The following is a 21379-nucleotide window of genomic DNA, read 5'->3' on the forward strand; positions in this document are numbered from 1 at the left end:
TAAGAGTCTTCCAGGCACAAGGAGCCACGTATTCATAAATCTTTCAGCACCCGGGGGCCCTAGATGCACACCCACTGGGGTGCACCTGGACGTCTGCTGCTGTCAGCTCCTCACACTCCCACAGAACAATCCCTGGGACCTTGAGTCAAAAGATGAGAGGCCACATGCCCAGGGAGGGCTGCTGCAGGGCATGAGAAAAGGTCAGGGATCATGATCTTTCCCCTGACCCAGGAAGCCTTGGGCATGGGGCCCCACGGAGGGGATGAGCTATTTCCACTTTGCAGATGAAGAAAGGGAGGTACTCACCCATGCTCCTACTCTTAACAATAATATATTTTTAAAAACCATCGACAATACTATGAAATTCCAATGGAGTAAAATGAACTACTTGAAAAATCAAAGAAGCAGGACTGTTAGTGATCAGTTTAGGTCCCCCCAAAATCCTTCCTTTTGATGTACAAACGTTCAAGAGAAATGCCTTGGTGTTAGTCAAAATTTAAGGGTCAATTATGCATCGCAAAGACATCACAGCTGCAACCAAACACAATGGAACACAGTGTGAATGCCCAGAGGTAAAAAAGCAAAAAGCCATAAAAATGACCAAATAGCTGTACAGCAGAAAGGCTACCATGAGGGAGTCGTGGTCCCTGTTCTTACTCCAGAGACCCAGGGCCTCCAGCGCAGCCCCACCAGATACCTGAACCCCAGGGCCAGGGACAGCCAGAGCAACAGCAACACCCACGTCTAACTTCTGTGATCCCAGGTTGAAATCCACAGAGTTGCAAGGGCCTGAAGGTAGACTTACTTGGAAAAGGTGGTCATTTCACTTGCAGGTGAGTTAACCTCTGTATAACCTCTACAATAGCGAGCCCTGAGAAATAAGTGGAAAACCCAAGGGAACATCTCTAAAAGATTCTCTAGGTGTCATCAGCTGGCTGTGGCTAACATTCAGACTCCAACACAAAGGAGCAAATAAAAGCCATCAAAACTCAGGGACAGAGCCTTGGCAAAATGTGGCCTTTGCTCGTTTCTCCAAATCATGCCATTTTCTAGCATCTGTATGCATTTCTCAGTGGATAGGCAAGCTTTCTCTTACTGACCCCCACATACAAGCCTTCATTTCCATCTTTAATCTTCCTAAATCATCATTTCAGTATGGAAGGTCTTTTCCTGAAGCATGAGGTGTTCATTACATGACTGCACAATTCTGCAAAACAGTGGCAGAGCCTCAAGCCACTTCTATACTTTTCTGAACGGTTCCACAGTATTCAGGACAAGAGTTAAATGCCAGGACAGGTGTTACAGGAAACAGGTGAAGCTACTTGGGACTACTGCTAAAAAGACAACTAAGGGACAAAACAGGGTGGAATGTTCAACTGAAAAAAAAAGATAAAATGAAACCAAATAGGATGGTACATAGAACAAGGAGGGAAGCGAACGCTACAGTACAAAGTGGTGCCTTTCCTCTCTCTCCAAAACAAGACAAGCGCTGCCATGAAGAAAAGGAATAGTTACCTGCATCCATATCTGCAAAGAATGGAACAGCCAGTAAGAAAAAGAAGGAACCAGAAATTCAGTGTCTCAGAGTTGGATTTAACACGGTTACATGGAGAGAAAATTTCATTTAGAAAACTGCTTGTCAACTACACCCCTTCATTACGGGACGTGGGAGCTAAATGCTTTCCTATCATTATCATAACTTTATTTAAGGCAAAAAATAAAATATGGACATGTTAACTGAAGAAGTAAATGCCTAATGGCAAAAAAAAAAAAAAATCTTACTCTCATGCAAAATGATTATTAAATGTTTATAAATATAAGGGGGGAAACATACTCAAACATATGGTGGTGGTAATCTGAACGTCTTATCCAGAAAGGCTCATATCTATAACTAAGTTGTCATTACATACAAGTTATGTATAAATTCAATATCCAGATCACAGAAATGTCCAGTCAATATTTAAAGGAGTAACAGTGGATAAAAAGGACACCGGATTAAAAACGACATTTGAAAGGACAGAACAATTAGATAAGAAATAAATTCAATGGTATTTCATGGTTCTACTGTACTATTCCAAATACCAAAGTGAATATAATGGGTTTGCTAGAAATACTACAGAAGAAACCACATACTTAAGGGTTTTTACTGCTTGGTATATTTTATTGCTTTCTTGACCTGTGATACATCAAAGTCATGATTTAGAATGTGCTAAGGAAAATTTTTTTAAAACTACATTCTTAAGCTTGCAACTGCCTGCCAAACAGCATACCTTCCGGAGACTCCTCCTGGACATATGTGCCCGTCAGGTACCGGTGCACCAGGGCAGACTTGCCGCTGGCCAAGTTACCCACAATTCCCTGAAACAGAAACGGACAACCGTTAAGCATAATCAAATCACTCTATTTGGCATTTTGCAAATACAAAGAGGCTAAAATAGACAGGAGGCCTAAACACAAACATAACCAAGCACTGGCTGGATGGCCAAAAACAAGCTCGTTCAGTACTTCTATTGGAGTAAAAGGGAGTCCAACACTCCTAATTAACATCTCATGTTCTCATCAGCCTCAACAGCTGCAATGGCATCAGCAATGCTGGAATAAACACTGGTTTGGCATTCTTCCAGAAAACAAGCACACTGCTTACATCAGGGCTGTGTTCCTTGAGTTAGCCCGCCGGCATCTACTGTGCACCCTCCAGAGACGGAGAAAAGCAGCAAGTGAGGTGGCATCCAAGGGCAGAGCTGAGTGACATGGAGAGAGTGGCGAGAACCCATGCATGGTAGCATCTCTAGGGAATGAGTCTAGGGTAGACTTGGGGGCAGGACAACAGGAGCAGAAAAGAGCAGTGTGGGGAGACCTGGGGGTGGAGGAGTGAGGCAGGGGCCGGCCATACAGGTAAGGACACACACCTGCCTCCCAGACACAGGACCCACCATGGCATCTCCGAGAAAAAGGGGATGGTGCCGGGGCTGCTGGGAGAGACAGCAAAGGTGCTCGTTTGTGCTGGATTAGAAGGCGACCCTCAGGAGTAAGGGTGACATGAGGGCCACTGTCCTAGCAGTAACCTGGCGGCAAGGCTGACCCTCCAGGAGCTTCTTCAGAGGAAGCCTCTCTGTTGACACAGTGGACACACCTGGCCTCCAAGCCTCCAAGTGGGTGGATCCCACAGGAAACCTCCCTTTCCCTGTGCCTGGGAGCTGTATACCCCCGACACCGCCTTCTGTGGGAAGCTGCTCATCAAAAACCTCCTGCATTTTAATCTCTTCCTCCCCCACTAGAACATCGCTAGCGATCAAATTTAAGCATGATCGAACTGATTCCTTTAAAAGCCCAAAACATCACAAGGGACCCATCCCTGGGCACAGGCGCTTATTAAGGCCACTTGCCATTCCCAGAGCTGGGACTCGGCCCCACTTGCTCTCGGTTCCACTTGTTGACCTCCCTCCTGCCTCCACTCAAATTATCTGAAGCTCTGGCCCTGTTGCTACCAGGAAACTGCCCACTAGGTCACCCATGACTTTCATTTCAAAGCCACTAGCCTGTCTTGCTCTGACCTGACCCCATCACCGGCAGCTGCTGCTAAGACACTCTCTTCCAACTCTCACATTGGCTTCCGCCTCTACCTCCCTCCCAGCCCTGTGGGCTCTTCCTCCATCTGCCGGGACACCCTGGGGCTCGCCAGGGCTCCATCCTCACATCTCCAACTGATCCTCCACTCTAAGGTCCCAACATGTGCCTGTCCATATCCAACTTTCTCTCAATGAGCTGTGATTCCATTTAAAAGGAGACGCCCTGCAGACTCTGGAATCATAGCTCGTTGACAGAAGGTTGATGTGGGAAAAAAAGCTGCCTATTCCCAAAATCTCATCCCCTGGCCGCCGTCCACCCCAGCTTCCAGGCGCCCCTATTCAGCTCCCACCAGGATTTCTTATATATCCATACACCACCTACGTGGTGCTCACGCCTCGACGAGTCCACACCTCGCCTCTCTCCCCCAGACTGCTCATCAGCTTCTGAGGCCACATTATACCCAGCCTCTCAAACCAGAAAGCCGGAGGCCATCCCTGACTCCCAGTGGCTGGAAGTCAGGGAGCCCGCTCCCTCCTGGGCACGCTGCTGCCACCTCGGTGTGGACTCTCCGGTGTGCAGAGATCGAGGAAGCAGCCTCTAGGGCCTCTCCCTGCCTGCAAGCACCTGCTCTTCATCCCGAGAACACCAGAGAGGTTCCTGGAAACAAACTGACCATGAGAAAGTGGCATTCCTTCATTTCACAAGCCCTGGGAGACTCCTGCTGCCTGGAGGACAAACTCCAAACATTTTAGGAACAAACTGTCTCCCTCCAAATCCTCACACACAACTTTGCTGGCAGCTAATGGACCCAGCAGGTCCGTGAACTTGCCACAAGAACACTTCACTGCTCCTGTCACCTGAGCACCCCTCCCCTCTCACCTGATGAGGGCTTCACTTTCTCCTGGGAAGGCTTCCCTGCTTTCCTCCCATCCCCAGAGGGCCTTGACAGTGGCTGGTGAGGCCCTGGGCTGCACCTACCACTACACTTAGGACCTGAGGGCCAAGATCTATGTCTCTGGATACGGGCCAAGACGCCAACTCCAACTCTGTACACTTGTCATAGTTTCTGGCCCCTGGAGAGGCCTGGTAAACATAAGATGGGTCGATGGATAGATGGATGGCAAGGAAGAACGATGGGAGGGAGGGAGGAAGGAGAGATGGAAAGACAGCGGAGAGGAGAGGAGGAGAAACAGGAGGGAGGAAGGAACACTGATTAAGTAGATGATAGAGCCAATAGCTATAAGAACAAACAGGGCCGGGCGCGGTGGCTCACGCCTGTCATCCCAGCACTTTGGGAGGCCGAGGCGGGCAGATCACGAAGTCAGGAGATCGAGACCATCCTGGCTAACACGGTGAAACCCCATCTCTACTAAAAATACAAAAAAAATTAGCCGGGTGTGGTGGCGCACACCTATAGTAGTCCCAGCTCCTCAGGTGGCTGAGGCAGGAGAATCGTTTGAACCCGGGAGGCGGAGGTTGCAGTGAGCCGACATCACGCCTCTGCACTCCACTCCAGCATGGGTGACAGAGCGAGACTCCGAAAGAAAGAAAGGAAAGAAAGAAAGAAAGAAAGAAAGGAAAGAAAGAAAGAAAGAAAGAAAGAAAGGAAAGAAAGAAAGAAAGAAAGAAAGAAAGAAAGAAAGAAGAAAGAAGAAAGGAAAGAAAGAGAAAGAAGAAAGAAAGGAAAGAAGAAGAAAGAAAGAAAGAAGGAAAGAAAGAAAGAAATAAGATAAAGAAAAGACAGAACAAAAATACGAAAGATAAAAAGATAACATAAGCCAGAACGCACGAAGGAACGATAAGAACCCTCGAAAGCAGAAGGACGAATTAAGTCAGCAAAGCATTCCTTCCAAGGCTTCCTTACTCGCATCCCTTCCGTACGGAGTTCCTTCCTCCCCTTCGCGACTTCCTTCCTCCTCACTTCCAACTCCAGCCACCCCTACTCCACCCTCAGCCAGACCCTCCACTCCATCCGTCCCACTACATAGACCACTACCACCCTTCCTCCCAAAAAGCAAGAAGAAAGAAACAAACAAACAAACAAACATAGAAGAACGTATTTGGCATGACAGTGTAGAAAAAAGGTTCTCAGTGATTTACAGGCCACCGTGGTCTGCTGTCTGAGTGATGGCTTATGGATCCAAATGTTCTCCTTCACCCAGTCGTGGCCGCTCCCACTCTCTACTCATCAGCCAGAGTGGCCTTTCTAAAACCTATACCCGGTCCTTTCCTTTTTTACACCCCAGTTACAACCCTCCTGTCTCTCACCTTCCTGCTCTCTGCTCGGCCTTCTAGTCAATCAGCTACCAAGCCCCATCCTAACAGGCCTTGCTGTCTCCAGGCAACTAAAGCTTTCCACATCAATCATTCTCTGAAACCTACTCTTTCTATCAGTTCAGATGTCACTTCCTCTGAGAAGCCTGCAGCTATGGTAGGAATGTTTAGGCTTCCCCCTCCTACTCCCACACTCCCAGCCAAACTCATATGTTGAAACCTAACCCCCGGCTGGGCACGGTGGTTCACGCCTGTAATCCCAGCCCTTTGGGAGGCTGAGGCAGGTGGATCACCTGAGGTCAGGAATTCAAGACCAGACTGGCCAACATGGTGAAACCCCATCTCTACTAAAAAAATAAAAAAATTAGCCAGGTGTGGCAGTACATGCCTGTAATCCCAGCTATTCCAGGCTGAGGCAGGTGGATCACCTGAGATCAGGAGTTCAAGACCAGACTGGCCAACATGGTGAAACCTCATCACTACTAAAAAAATACAAAAATTAGCCAGACGTGGTGGTTCATGCCTGTAATCCCAGCTACTCGAGGCTGAGGCAGGAGAATCACTTGAACCTGGGAGGCAGAGGTTGCAGTGAGCTGAGTTTGCACCACTGCACTCCAGCCTGGGTGACAGAGCTGGTAAAAAATAAAAACAAAATAATACATAATTTTTTAAAAAAAGAACCGTAACCCCCAAGGTGACTGTATTACGAGGTGAGACAGCTGTGGGAGCAGATTAATGCCCTTATAGAAGAGGCCTGAGAAAGACCTCTTGCCTCTTCCTCCACGTGAGGACACAGCAAGAAGATGCCACCTACAAACTAGCAAGCAGGTCCTCAGGCATCAAATCTGCAGGCGCCTTGATCTTGGACTTCCCCGCCTCCAGAACTGTGAGCTACACATTTCTGTTGTTTATCAGCTGCTTAGTGTATGATATTTTGTTGCAGGAGCCGGAAGAGACGAAGACACCTTCCTAATGCCACAGTCTCAATTGGATGGCTCTCCTGAAAGCTCCCTTGGGCCACTGCCCCAAGGATATCTTACAAGGGAATACATTATTTTGGAAACAACAGTATGTTGATCTGGCTCCCTCCAATACTGACAATTCCTCAAGGGCAGGCACCCTGTCTTACTTGTCTTGTTCTCTGAATTTCTGAGTAACACAGAGCCCAAGGTAGACGCTAAACAGCACTGGCCGAGTAAAAGAATGGGTAAGTAGATGAATGACTCCACTGCTGGTGAGTATGAATGAGATGCTTATTACTAAGGCTCACAGCCAGGCTCAAGTCAGGCTGTGTGGACAGATTCTAAAAAAAGCTGTTTCCCCTCCTAATTCGACGTACATCTTTTTTTTACTCTGGGCCTCTATAATCTGAGAATTTCTACCTACTAATTATTCTTTTGCTCAAGGGCACCCACTGTTTGTCAGCTTCATGCTGGGAAAATCCAAAACAGTATGCCACAGAATTAAATTTTTAATTAAGATCAGTTTCTCTTTCCCGAGGAAGAAAATGCTCAAAAACCAAACATCCTTTGGTCTGCGCCTTCTCTGCATAGCAACGTTCCTGCCTTCTTCCGCCTAACAAGATGGGCAAAGACTAAGCTCACACTTTAGGGGAACAAAGGCAATCAATCTTGGAGTGCAGCGGGAAGGGGCTTGGTTTGGCTGGAACAGCCATCTCACAGACCACCTCACATGATGCCACACATGATGGCATTATTTTACTTTGAGATGCTGGTGGAAATTAACGGTTATCACGTCACCTGTGAAGCTGTCGCAGCAGCTGCTGGAAGTAAACCAAGACAGAGGAAATCAATCCAGAGCGAGCCAAAGAGCTACGTGAGGAGGAATGAAGTGTCTTAAAAACCACAGAACTACACACTTAAGGCAAGAAGAGGTCGCCACTGTCAACCCCGCATCGTCTAGTGCGGGGCCATGAAGTGTGTCGGAGCCCATACTCGGCCCTTCATATGACAAGGCCAAAGGGAGCGCAGTGTCTTTCTAAACTGTTTTTCTCTAGCGCCCCACACTTCACCACTGACCTGCTAACCTTGAGGTTTGCTGAGAAGGAAATGAAGGCTTTTAGAAAAATCCCAGTTGGTGTTCAATGAAAATACACAAATAGGATGTGAGGAGCTGGGGACTGAGGTCCCCGACACAGGCAAGATGTCCAGGGCCTATCTGCCTTCCCTCCGACAGAAGCACCAAGCCTTTGCTGCTGGGCACACATCCGCAGCCAGCAGCAGCTGGCTCCTCTGTGGCACCAAAAGCAACTGGTCATGGACGATCTGACCACAGTGCAACTTCAGAAAACATAAGGCCGGGTGCGGTGGCTCACGCCTGTCATCCCAGCACTTTGGGAGGCCAAGGCAGGCGGATGACTCGAGGTCAGGAGTTCGAGAACAGCCTAGCCAATACGGTAAAATCTTGTCTCTACTAAAAATACGCAAATTAGCCAGATGTGGTGGTGGGTGCGTGTCATCCCAGCTACTTGGGAGGCTGAGGCACGAGAATCACTTGAACCCAGGAGGCAGGTTGCAGTGAGCCGAGATGGCACCACTGCACTCCGGCCTGGGTGACAGAGTGAGACCCCGTCACAAAAAAAAAAAAAAAAGAAAGAAAGAAAGAAAAGAAAACACAAGGCATGGTACTACCACTCTTGAGAAGAAAGCGAACATTGAATTTTTTTTCTCTGACAGATTTCAAAAGATTTACTGCAAAATGTTACATAAAGGGCCTATTGGAGGCTTGCCATGACATCATGTCACTGCTGTGCTTGTGAAGCAAGGGCTGGGTTCCTGAGACGCTGACATAAAGGGCCACCTGTCCTGGGGGGGCTGCACTAGGAAGGAAACAATTGCAGCCCTATAGGCACTTGGAGATTGCTTAGGGAACAATGCAGCGCTTTCTTCAGACCCTGAGCACTCCTTAGCACACAAGAGATCTGCTGGGGCTGCCGATGAGGACCAGCACCCGCTGATGCCACGACAGGAAGGCACTTGGGCTAGAGCAGAGCTGGTGGGCCTGCCAGGATCCCATCCATCCACACTGAGGCCAGGGACAGGAGTGTTCTGAGAACTGCAGAACCAACAGCACTGAAGTCCCCGGTGTCAGCAAATTGAAGCAAGCCTTAAGACAGTCCATTTCAGAATGAGGAGCCCGTGCTGCCTTAAACGCAACTGTCTCCTCTAGCTCTCCTCCAGCAGGTATTCCAGAAAATCACATGCCTTCGAAATACCAGGAGAGCACAAGGTTTTGGTGGTAAGCATCCTCGATTGTGGGTTGGTATGATCATGTGGGCCCTCCCTGAACCTGTAACACCTTGAACTGCCAAGTCAGGAGGTTCGATACTTGACGATCAGTTAGTCTGTAATGCTGGCACTAGGGTGGCCACTGGCCCTATGTGGCTATTTCAATTTAAATGAACTAGAATCAAACTTAAAATGCAGCTCCTTGATGGCACTGACTGGCCACATTTCAATCACTCAACAGCCACATGGTGCCAGCCACAACCGCACTGGGCAGTGCAGACACAGGAGGTTTGTACCGTCGAGAAAGTGCTACCAGGCAGTGCGGTGGTGGAAGCCCTAACTCCAGGTTCAAACCTCAGCTCCACCACTTACTGTGGCTCCGTGGGCAAGTTCTTCATGTCTCTGAGCACCAGTTTCCTCATCTGTGAAATGGGGATAACCGTACCTACCCCTCCCCATGGGGCAGTTGTCAGGATTAAGTAATGTTGTAAAGCACTCAGAGCGCGACCCGCACAGAGCCGAGCCAGCGCTGTATCGACACCGTCACCACCAGTAAAGCACCGTGCCTGCTGTTCCGTGCCCATCACAGCACCTGAGTGGCAGGGGCTGCCTTAACAGGGAGTAACTGAAACTGGGGGATTGTTCTGGAAATCTCCTGGTAACAACACTGCCAAGCCTGTGCCATTCATTCAACACATATTTCCTGGACGGCTTCAATGGGCTTAAGACACCCTGCCAGTGCCGCGGTGACAAAGCACACAAAAGGCAGAAAGAGGCGGCTCTTTGCAGGCCAGTCTTGCAGAACCCCAGGCTTCTGAGACGGCACTGGGACTGAGAGATGCTTTGTCTCCCATGGGCGAGCGCTGCAGGGACAGCCCAGAGACCTTCAGGGAGGAATAGGGCGGGGGGCAGACACCGGGAAGGAGATGGGCCCAGCCGACGACACCCCGTGGTCGCAGTGGGGATGAGTGTGTGTCAGACACCAATGAGAGAGAGGGCACAGTGACCACGGGGCGTTCCCATCTCAGGGCTCTCCCACTCATTGTACTTCATCTCCTAAGTTTAAAAACGAATACTTTTCCTGGTGACAAAAGGCTTTTCAAAGACCTAGAAGTTCTTTGTTGCTGTATCTCCTCATCTCAGACATGAGAGACCAAAAGGATCCTGTCTCCTGGCCCCTGTCTTGTCCTCCAAGCACGCAATGAGGTTGGGGGTCAGTGGGGAGGAGTCCACGGGCTGCAGGGGATCTGGTGCTGTCAACAGAAATGCAGAGGACAGAGACACTAGGCAGGCCCATGCCAGAGTCTGCAGAACAGCGAGAGCTCATCTGCTTTCCTTTCATGGTCAAATTAGAAAATACATACACACACACACAGAAATTAGACATATATACACACATATATGCATGCATACATACATACATAAATATAAACATACACACACAGAAATCAGCCATACATACACATATATACCTACATACATAAACATACACACAAACGCCACATATTTCACAACAAAGAACGTGGTTGTTTCGAAGTTAGACTTGCCCCTTCCTTCCATCCTACGGTGGGTGGTGACTAGAGGGGAGTGGCTGGAAAGGGTGGCTGCAATGGACCATCTTTTACATACGCCAATTTGAAGCTCTGGATAATTTCACCGAAAGGGTAAAGTTAATAATAAAAGACAAAAAATTTTAATTTTATGCCAATACTTGGTCATAGGGTAAATAGTCACATTTCAAAAATGATGGATACCAAAGTGTGGCCACCCATTACAGAAGCCTTCCGTGACCTCCTGCAAAGGACAAATCAACCCACCCACGAGACATGAGAGAGAGGATGATGATGGCCTCTGCCCTGCACATGAAACGCCACCCTGGCTGGGTGGGAGTCATGGCTGTCGTCGCTGTCCCAGGGGCACTCAGGGACTTGGACTCTAGTCCCAAGCTATCAACTACACCTGGCCCTTCCCAGGAACACACCCAGAGTCACACTCCCCGTCTGGGCCCCAGGCGATGACCAGTTGCCTGGGAATGCAGGCTTGGGTGTGCACAGAGCCCCCCCTTCCCACAGGTGAGGAAGGACAACTGCCAGGGCCAGAAGGAACCACTCACCACTTTGAGCTCCGGGACAGACCGACTCAGCGTCCATTCCTGGCTGTTCACAAAGGCATCTGAAACACAGAAGGGCACAAAGTCAGACACCACAACTCACGTAAAGGCCGAGTCAAAGTACCTCCCATGGGCCATTTTCCCATCCGAAGGCCACCGAAGATGGTGCAGACCAGCCACCTTGTGTCACTCCCACTCCAGAAAGATCGGTTTGTCCCAGTTCAAGACACTCAGCTAGATGGCCAGTGAGGTGTTCCAGCTCCAAGTCTGTGGTCAGTAACACATGCTCTGTCCAATGACTTGGAAAGTTACTGAAAAATCTAACTTTCCATTTTTTCCCTGCTCAAGCCACAGCCCTTCCTACGGAGGAGCATGTATCTTCAGACCCTCCTGACTATGCCTGTTCACAAGTGTGGAGATATTTAAGGACACGCCTCGCTTTCTGGGAAGTGATTCTGTTAGAGCCAGTAGGTCCACTTTTGGTCTTTTGGTTGTCTACTACAATAGTCACTTTTCCGAAATCCCACACACACAGAAAAAAGTATGACGACTGAATTTGAAGATCTTAACACTCACAATGTAAGTTAACACTTTAGTGTTTATAAATAACAGGCTACAGCTCAGAAGAAAGATCTGGTGCTACAGTTTTGATCCTCACAAAGATATTAAACACTGAACACCCAGCCAAGATGGTTTAGACTACGTCAGAAAGATGGAGGGCTCCTAAGCTCCATGGGGTGGTCTACAGAGTCCAGCTCTGTGCAGGGGCACTCTCCCCCGCCTCCCCTGAAGGACTGTGCACAGGGCACCCACCCTATACAGATGACCCAAACCACCATGGCTTTACCTGCGACCCAGTTTTCCACAGCGGCCACAAGCCACTCTTATCATAATGAGACCCCACGATAGTAGCCATGATCTGTCCTAATGACCACGTAGCAGCTCGGTCAACACAAGCCGAGTGGGCTGGACTAGAGGAAGGAAGTGCATCCCACTGACAGAAAAATAGCTCTTTCCACATGGGATTCACTTCCGATATACTGTCCTCCAATGTTGAAACTTAGTCTACATTATGTCTAAGAAGTGACATGATTTGTAAGATGCTTAAAAGTTAAGAAAAACCATCACCTTCAAAGAACTGTGTGATATGAGGACCTCATGGATGCAGGGCTGGAAGCCAAGGGCCTGACCAGACCATGGATGTGACACAGGAAGGCAAGCCTGGCATCTGAAGGAGGCCAGGCACACCCTGGGGAGCACAAGCCACCATGTCACACGCTGGGGGAGCACAAGCCACCATGTCACACGCTGGGGGAGCACAACCCACCAGGTCACACGCTGGGGGAGCACAACCCACCAGGTCACACGCTGGGGGAGCACAACCCATCAGGTCACACACTGGGGAGGGAGCACGTCCCACCAGGTCACACGCAGGGGAGGCATAACCCACCATGTCACACGCTGGGGGAGCACAACCCATCAGGTCACACACTGGGGAGGGAGCACGTCCCACCAGGTCACACGCGGGGGAGCACAACCCACCATGTCACACGCTAGGGAGGGAGCACGTCCCACCAGGTCACACGCGGGGGAGCACATCCCACCGGGTCACAGATTGGGGAGCAGGTCCCACCGGGTCACACGCTGGGGAGCACGTCCTACCGGGTCACAGATTGGGGAGCACGTCCCACCAGGTCACACGCGGGGGAGCACGTCCCACCAGGTCACACGCGGGGGAGCACGTCCCACCAGGTCACACGCTGGGGAGCACGTCCCACCAGGTCACAGATTGGGGAGTACGTCCTACCGGGTCACACGCTGGGAAGCATGTCCCACCAGGTCACAGATTGGGGGGCACATCTACCCAGTGTGTGCTGGGCGGGGAGCCAGGGGGGCAACTGTGCAGCAAACCAACCAGATGCCATAGGCCCTACAACGACAGCACCAAGGGTCTCCCGATGTCGAGTGAGACATCCAGTCAGAGGAACACTCCCTGCTCCAGAAAAGGAGAGCTGGGTAGATCAGGAGGAGATCTGAGTGATCTCTAGAGGGCAGAGACTTTCGGGGCACAAAAATGCCTGTCCAGCTGGCAGAGGCCCATCTGCAGGAGCTCAGGAGAAAAGTGCAAGAGCCCTGAGAAAGAAGATGCCTGTGGGCAGGACTTTCCCTGCACTGCCCACAAAGACTCCAAGTCACTGTCCCTCTACTCTCCTCCCACTGACACGGACACATTGGGAGCTCAATATCGGGGGTGTACATTGTGATTTTGCATAATTGTGCACCCAAACACCACGCCAACATGCTGCAGACAAACTTTACCCATGCAGAGATGACGTGAGGAACGCACTAGCATGGGCCTGACACCCAGCAGGCGCTCAGTGATTACTAATTGTGTCTTAATACCATAAGTGAACAACAGCATTACCAATTAAGTTGCAAAACACTTCTTTCTGTTAACTACTCTCGCAGAAAAATGGCAATGTGGCCTCAGAGGATCTGCAGGGTGACCCCAATGGTCCAGGGAAAACTGAAAGGTCAATGATGATGACTCCAAAATGCATGCACTAATAGTGTCCAGCTTCTCAGAACGTCACCCTGTTGCTGCACTGTAACAAACCACACCCTGGTTAAGTAACTGTGGATATATCCACATAATGAAATAGTAAAACCAATAATTGAAGCTCAACATACTGCAGTGGAGATCCCCCAAGGTCTTCAAGTGAAGACAGCCAGGTGTGATACAGAGATGGATGGACAGGACCCTCACAAACGCATTCCTAAAAAGTGTATGGGGGGGTGAGGGGTGCAAAACATGCATATGCTTGTCAAAGCTGAGACTATTTCTGGTAAAATTTCAAACTTAACAGGTGCTGATTTAGGGTTAGGAACTGGAAGGCTGAAGTCAAGGGTGATGAGACAATTTTCCTTTCATTGTCACCTTCTGGCACCTTTTTAGTTTCATTCCATTTGGCACATAAGAAATTAAATTGTGAAGTTTTAAAAATGAACTTTAATAGTAAAACAAAGAGGGTAAACTGTGAATTAAAATGAGCTCTATTCATCAATGCACTGCTGATTTTAAAACACATACCACCATAAGATTAACTAAAAATAAATATAAAATATTCATTATAAATTAAGCAGTGCTCCATTAAACAAAGATGCATGATTATATAAACACTGGAAAAATGTGAGGCATCTTTTTACTTGCAAATACATCCTCACTTGAATGGAACATATTTGTGTTTGTGGCAACAAGAGTAATAGAATAAATACTTGACTCGATTGGCCAAAACTCTTCATCTCCCATTAAAAAAACATTTATTTTAAAAACTTTCATCACCTCCGTTACTGCCCCGTCAAAATGGAATGCTGCCTCCTACAAAGCTAAATGAAAATTAACAAAAGATTCGCGGAAGCCATACATACCAAAATAGTCCTTTCTCCTACTCCACTATGGGGACCTATCTGTGGGCTGGACATGGTGCTGCTGTGGAATTGTTCATCACTCAGTAGGTGGGGTCGAGGAAGGGCGGGGCAGGGCCCAGGCCAGCTGTTCTGCCTCCTTCCGAAGTGCAGGAACACCAGAAGGATAAACATGCCTCAGGGAAACACGGCTTGGTGTGTGCGCATGAGTGTGTGGATGCACACCTGGATATGTGCACACCTGTGTTCCTGGATCAGCCAGAATCCAGTGTCACAGAGGATGCAGCTCGTTCTCAGAAGTGTCTTGGCCAGGAGTTCAAGACCAGCCTAGCCAACATGGCGAATTCTCGTTTCTACTAAAAATACAAAAAGTAGCCAGGCGTGGTGGCACATGATTATAATCCCAGTTGCTTGGGAGACTGAGGCAGGAGAATTGCTTGAACCCGGGAGGCAGGGGTTGCAGCGAACCAAGATCCCACCACTGCACTCCAGCCTGGGCGACAGAGTAAGACTGTCTCAAAAAAAAAAAAAAAAAAGCGTCTTGTGAGTGTTTTACAGTCGAGGTTGGTGACAGTAATGATCCTTCCCAAGAGCTAGCCAGGTGCTGGGCTCAGTGACCACTGCAGCCCTTCAGAGCAGGTTCTCCCTGCTGCTGCCCCTGGACACAGCGGGACACTTGGGAAAGTCCCCCTTGGCAATGCCAGATTCTAAAACCCTCCCTCATTACCTGCTGTGTTGCTCAGAGCCTGCTTGCCCTAGACTCACCTGGGATGCTTAGCAAAGCCGGCAACAGGTGAGCATCAGCCAGCACTCTGGAAATTAGAGCCTTCAAATTGGCATTTCTTTTTTCTTTTTTTTTTTTTTGAGACAGAGTCTCATTCTGTTGCCAGGCTGGAGTGCAGTGGTGCGATCTTGGCTCACTGCAACCTCCGCCTCCTGAGTTCAAGAGATTCTCCTGCCTCAGCCTCTCGAGTAGCTGGGACTACAAGTGCCCGCCACCACACCCGGCTAATTTTTGTATTTTTAGTAAAGACAGGGTTTCACCATGTTGGCCAGGATAGTCTCGATCTCCTGACCTGGTGATTGTCTGCCTCGGCCTCCCAAAGAGCTGGAAATATAGGCAAGAGCCACCGCACCCGGCCTCAAATCAGCATTTCTAACAAGCTCCCTGCAGAGCTTTGTCCACACTTTATTACTCTCCGTCTTCAATTTTTCAAAATTTGCTAAGCGGATGTTACAAGTGTAAAACACCAAGAGCGGGAATTTCTGAGAAATGTGAAAACAGCACAGGTTGTCACAGGCAGAAAGTGCTGTAGTTACTGAGGCTAAAGGCTCCTACCCACCCCATAATGCAGCCCTCAGAGATGAGTCCTGCTTTTCCCACCGGGTCCTGCCCATCCCAGTGTCCATGGGAGACCAAGATGAGGCAGAGAGAAATCGGTGAGGGGTCAGGGAGCCAGGAGTCATGAGTTTGGCAATGACCTCAGTTACCTTTCTGGTCTCTCAATTTCCTTGCCATAAAACAGAAGCATTTCTGGCCAGGTGCAGTGGCTCACGCCTGTAATCCCCGTACTTTGGGAGGCTAAGGGGGGGTGGATCACCTGAGATCAGGAGTTCAAGACTAGCCTGCAGGCGGATCACTTGAGGTCAGGAGTTTGAGATTAGACTGCAGGTGGATCACCTGAGGTCAGGAGTTCGAGACTAGCCTGCTCAACATGGCAAAACTCCTTCCCTACTAAAAATACAAAAATTAGCTGGGCATGGTGGTGGGCGCCTGTAATCCCAGCTACTTGGAGGTTGAGGCAGGAGAATCGCTTGAACCCGGGAGGCAGAGGTTGTGGTGAGACGAGATTGTGCCACTGCACTCCAGCCTAGGGGATGGGGAGGGGAGGGGGGGGGGAGAGAGGGAGGGGGATGGGGAGGGAGGGGGAGCGGAGAGGGGGAGGGGGAGGGGGGAAGGGGGAGGGGGAGGGGGGAAGGGGGAGGGGGAGGGGGGAAGGGGGAGGGGGAGGGGGGAAGGGGGAGGGGGGGAGGGGGGAAAGGGGAGGGGGGAGGGGGGAAAGGGGAGGGGGGAGGGGGGAAAGGGGAGGGGGGAGGGGGGAAAGGGGAGGGGGGAGGGGGGAAAGGGGAGGGGAGAGGGGGGAGGGGGGCTGTATTCCAGCCTGGGGGATGGGGGGAGGGGGGGAAGAGGAGGGTAGAGGGGAGGGGGAGAGGGAAGGGAGAGGAGGGGAGGGGAGGGTAGTAGTTCTCTCCTAAGGCTTCTGTAAGGTCCCAAGGAGATGCTACCAAGGAGGTGGCAGGACACCTGGGAAAGGGCCCAACTACCCAGACGAAGCCCCCCTATTACCTTTGGTGGTAGGATGATTAAAGAGTAGGGCTCAAGGCCCAGTTGTCCAGGTGCCACAGCCGGCGGGGGGCGGGGGGGGAAGGGGATGCTCCTGCTCAGAGACAGGCACACAGGCTCACAGGCTACCTGAACTCGCTGCTGCGCTGGAGGCATAGGTGAGCCTGGAGCAACACATGGCCTGCCAAGTCCTGATGAAGCAACCACACCACAGCGATAGAAAACCGTGGCTCAGGCTGGGCATGGTGGCTCACGCCTGTCATCCCAGCACTTAATGTGAGGCTGAGGGGGGCAGATCACTTGAGGTCAGGAATTTGAGACCAGCCTGGCCAGCATGGTGAAATCACACCTCTACTAAAAATATAAAAACTAGCCAAGTGAGGTGGTACGCACCTGTAATCCCAGCTACGTGGGGGGCTTGAGGCAGGAGAATTGCTTGAACCTGGGAGGTGGAGGCGGCAGTGAGCTAAGATTGCGCCACTGTACTCCAGCCTGAGTGACAGAGCCAGACTGTCAACAAAACAAAACAAAACAAAACAAAAACCAAGAAAACTGGCTCACAGTGACCATTAACTCCACATGGAGTAAAACAAACTAAAAGGCATTACTAGAGTTAGTTTTCATCCCAGGTCAACTCATATTGCATCAACCCACATAAAATTGCCGGGTCAATCTGACCGTAGCCAGTAGGAGATGCTCCTGCTTGGAGACAGGCACACATGCTACCTGTACTCGCTGCTGCGCTAGAGGCACAAATATGGTCAAATATGGTTGAATAACGGCAATTTCATAGGGAGGTTCAACCTACAGCACATAAACATGCATGAAAAATGTCATCCATGTGATATGACTACTAACATACACCAGAAATTCTAGAGTGGGAAGTAATCCTGGAAATGCCTCCACTTGGCCTTTCTTAGCATTCTACCTCAGCAAACAACAGCATCAAAGGAACAGGGTCCAAGGACTACGGTCAAGGAAGAGAACTTTCAGAGGAGACTGGACCTGAGATAAGGAAGCCCCACCTTCCCAGGCTGCGGGAGCCCGGCTGCAAGGACCAGGTAAGGCAGCTCCTGTCCAGCAGTGCCTCCACTGCATCCTTCCTCAGGATTTCAGAGCCTTCTGCTAAAGGCTCCCCGACAATCTTCATTCGACAAGGGAGCCAGGACCTCATCTTCATTAGAACAGCCATCGCCTGGCAGGTAGGCTCATTCCCCAGCAGAGCTATGGACTCTAATTTTCTCCTCCAAATTATCAACTAGAAGCACAGCGGGCAGCCAAATATCAGAATGACTTGATGGTCTCCTGTGTCATGCTCACCCCCAGCCCAGTCCCCAGCCCTGTTTGGCTCCAGGAACCACAAATACGCATTCCAGACAAAACTGGTGAAATTATACACAAGGGTAAAAAAAGGAACCAGAAATTGCAGGTGAGATTTTAAAAACAACGTATTATCTCAGAGATTAGGATGTTTCTTTGAAAACCTTAAATGTCACAAGGATTTTAACTATTATTTTTAGCACAGAAAAGGGGAGGTGCGTTTTTAGTTTAAAGCAGCTATAAAGTCCCCAGATATAAAATAAAACAACAATGGAAGAAAGATGGCACATCCACACGCAGAGGAGAGGAGCGCTGGAGGAGGCTGTGGCTGCCGCGGCCGGGTCAGTTCTGTGCCGAGGAAGGAAGTGGAGTCCTTAATAAAGAAATCCATTTCAATGCAGCCGGAAAAGAGCCCGCTGCAAACTGGATCAGACATAATCCGCTGATGACTTTCAAATGCAGGACTTAGCAGAAGTTCACCAGCACAGTTTCAATGATATGATTTAAATTCTTATTTGGAAATCCTTGAATCCCTATAATAACTGAAATAAAACATAAACCCTGGGGATACCAGATTGGTTTCAGGCTTCCCTGGAAGTTCAGGCTCAAAGATCCTTTTCAGCAGCCTCAAAGATCCACAGACAAGACAGGTTCCCACCCTGCCACGTCCCGACAGCATCCCCTGCCTTCCCATTCACCAGGCCCTCTCAGTGCAGGGTGACGAACACCTGGCCACCAACACAGCACCATGCCCACGCCTGCAGCCACATCCATACCACTGCCTGCAATTCCAAGGCTCTTTCCCCTGAGCCCTGAGGTGACTCAGAATCTGTCACAACAAGGTCAGCATTTGACTGGGTCCTCTCTCTTCTCCTCTAAGGAAATCCCAAAGCAAAAGTCTATCAGCCCAAATGGGCTCTAGAGGAATTGCAGGTTTTTAACTTCTTAGAGGATAGTGATTGTTTTTCCTCTCTCTCTCTCTCATATATATACATACGCATATATGCATATATGTATGTATGTATATATAAATATACAAAATACACACTAGAGTATATAATATATACGTAATATGTAATATATGCATATAACTATATTATATAGAGTATATAATACACATATAGACATATATAATATATACTAGAGTATGTAATACATAATATACACATATAATACCTACATTATAAATATACACTATGTAGAGTATATTATATAATATATATAATATACACTGCACACACACACACAGAAATTGATTCTCACTCTGTCACCCAGGCTGGAGTGCAGTGGCACAATCTTGGCTCACTGCAACCTCTGCCTCCAGGGTTCAAGGGAATTCTCCTGCCTCAGCCTCTCGAGTAGCTGGGACTACAGGCACGCGATACCATGCCTGGTTAATTTTTGTATTTTCAGTAGAGACGGGGTTCCGCCATGTTCCCCAGGCTGGTCTGGAACTCCTGACTTCAAATGATCCGCCCACCTTGGCTTCCCAAAGTGCTGGGATTACAAGTGTGAGCCACCACGCCCCGCCTCATTTTCATTACAGTTTCTTCAAAAGCATTCCTGAGTGCCTCATAATACTCCTGCTCCAGAATCACCGTTCCCCAAGAACGCCCTTGTTGTGGGTGTCTAAAGCATTGCTTAAAGGATTCATGTCTGAGAGCAGCAAAGCAGAGGGCGTATGGATTTGAAAGTGAAAACAGCAAGAAAGAAAATTGCCCTTTCTTTTTTAACATGTGAAAATAGAGGCCCCACCTACAGCCTTGGGGGCGGAGCACAGTTCTCCTGCGCAGCTGGGATTATTTTCCACATTTCCTTCAGAAGAACTGTGTTTCATTAGCTGAGGCTGCTTCAGAATATTTAATGCATAGGCCGGGCGCGGTGGCTCAAGCCTGTAATCCCAGCACTTTGGGAGGCCAAGACGGGCGGATCACGAGGTCAGGAGATCGAGACCATCCTGGCTAACACGGTGAAACCCCGTCTCTACTAAAAATACAAAAACTAGCTGGGCGAGGTGGCGGGCGCCTGTAGTCCCAGCTACTCGGGAGGCTGAGGCAGGAGAATGGCGTAAACCCAGGAGGCGGAGCTTGCAGTGAGCTGAGATCTGGCCACTGCACTCCAGTCCGGGCAACAGAGCGAGACTCCACCTCAAAAAAAAAAAAAAAAAAGAATATTTAATGCATAAATAATAACTTCACAGTCCTGAAACTCGTGCCCCAATTCCACCCAATTTCCACCTCACTGTTATAAACCAAGGTGATAACAGGTTTTGTTGCAAGCGTCTTCCTAGGGCAGGTTTTGGGTCCAGTGCAGTATGGCCTTCTGACCCCAGTTTGTTAACCTACAGGCTGAGTACAAGCTTGTTCACAGATGCAGGGAAGACATTCATCCCAAGCTCCAGAAACAGGCCATTCCCCCAACACCGAGGTCCCAAGAAGAATCAGCCTCAGGTTGCCTCCAAAATACATTTTGCGGCCTCCTCGGCACTTCTGGCAAAGCCCCACACCTCACAAGTTCCTTGTTTCACAGAGTCTCGCTTCCATCCTTAATTCTCGAACCTGGACAGCTTGGTAGAGAGTGCAGACACCCCCACTGCGATGGTAGAGAGTGCAGACACCCCCACTGCGATGGCAGAGAGTGCAGTCACCCCCACTGCGATGGTAGAGAGTGCAGACACCCCCACTGTGAATGCTTGTTCTCCTGGAGCCCGGACTGCTGACGTGGTCAGTGGAGAAGGAATGGCCTGCCCATCCTGTGGGTAAAGCACTGCGGCTCTCAAAACCAAAATTGCTTCCGAGTTTGCAACTCCGAGTGACGTTAACCACTTTGGGCATGGAATGCAATTTGGCTGTGGTCCTTCACTTTTTGGAGGGCATTTCATGACTCTAAGAAGTAAATTTCAGCCACAAAATGCTGCCGGGGTTTTACAAAGTGGGAGGGAGTATCCAGGATCCCATTTAACCCCCGAGGAGTCACAGAACTCCAGGGGAAAAAAGTACAATTCAACTTCCAGTATACAGTGAGCTCCAACGTCATGAAAAGTCAGCCCCAGTTTCCCCTGCTAAAGGGACCAAGCCCCTGATCGCC

General features: G+C 49.4%; 1 protein-coding gene across 8 annotated transcripts in view; it reads right to left on the reverse strand.

Annotated features, from left to right (window-relative positions):
* Positions 1 to 21379, reverse strand: part of AGAP1 (ArfGAP with GTPase domain, ankyrin repeat and PH domain 1) — a 650028-nt gene that overhangs the window by 424057 nt on the left and 204592 nt on the right. For 4 of the 8 annotated variants that reach the window (XM_030916436.1, XM_030916435.1, XM_030916434.1 and 1 more), the window contains exons 2-4: positions 11206 to 11264; positions 2271 to 2358; positions 1516 to 1527 (exon numbers count right to left, since the gene is read on the reverse strand). In XM_030916436.1, coding sequence (XP_030772296.1) covers positions 1516 to 1527; positions 2271 to 2358; positions 11206 to 11264 — 159 coding nt within the window. The remainder of the gene's footprint in view (positions 1 to 1515; positions 1528 to 2270; positions 2359 to 11205; positions 11265 to 21379) is intronic. The other 4 variants (XM_010364388.2, XM_010364387.2, XM_030916433.1 and 1 more) reach the window with 1 other exon arrangement.

This window comes from Rhinopithecus roxellana, chromosome 14 (genome assembly GCF_007565055.1).
Source record: "Rhinopithecus roxellana isolate Shanxi Qingling chromosome 14, ASM756505v1, whole genome shotgun sequence".
Lineage (NCBI taxonomy): Eukaryota > Metazoa > Chordata > Mammalia > Primates > Cercopithecidae > Rhinopithecus > Rhinopithecus roxellana.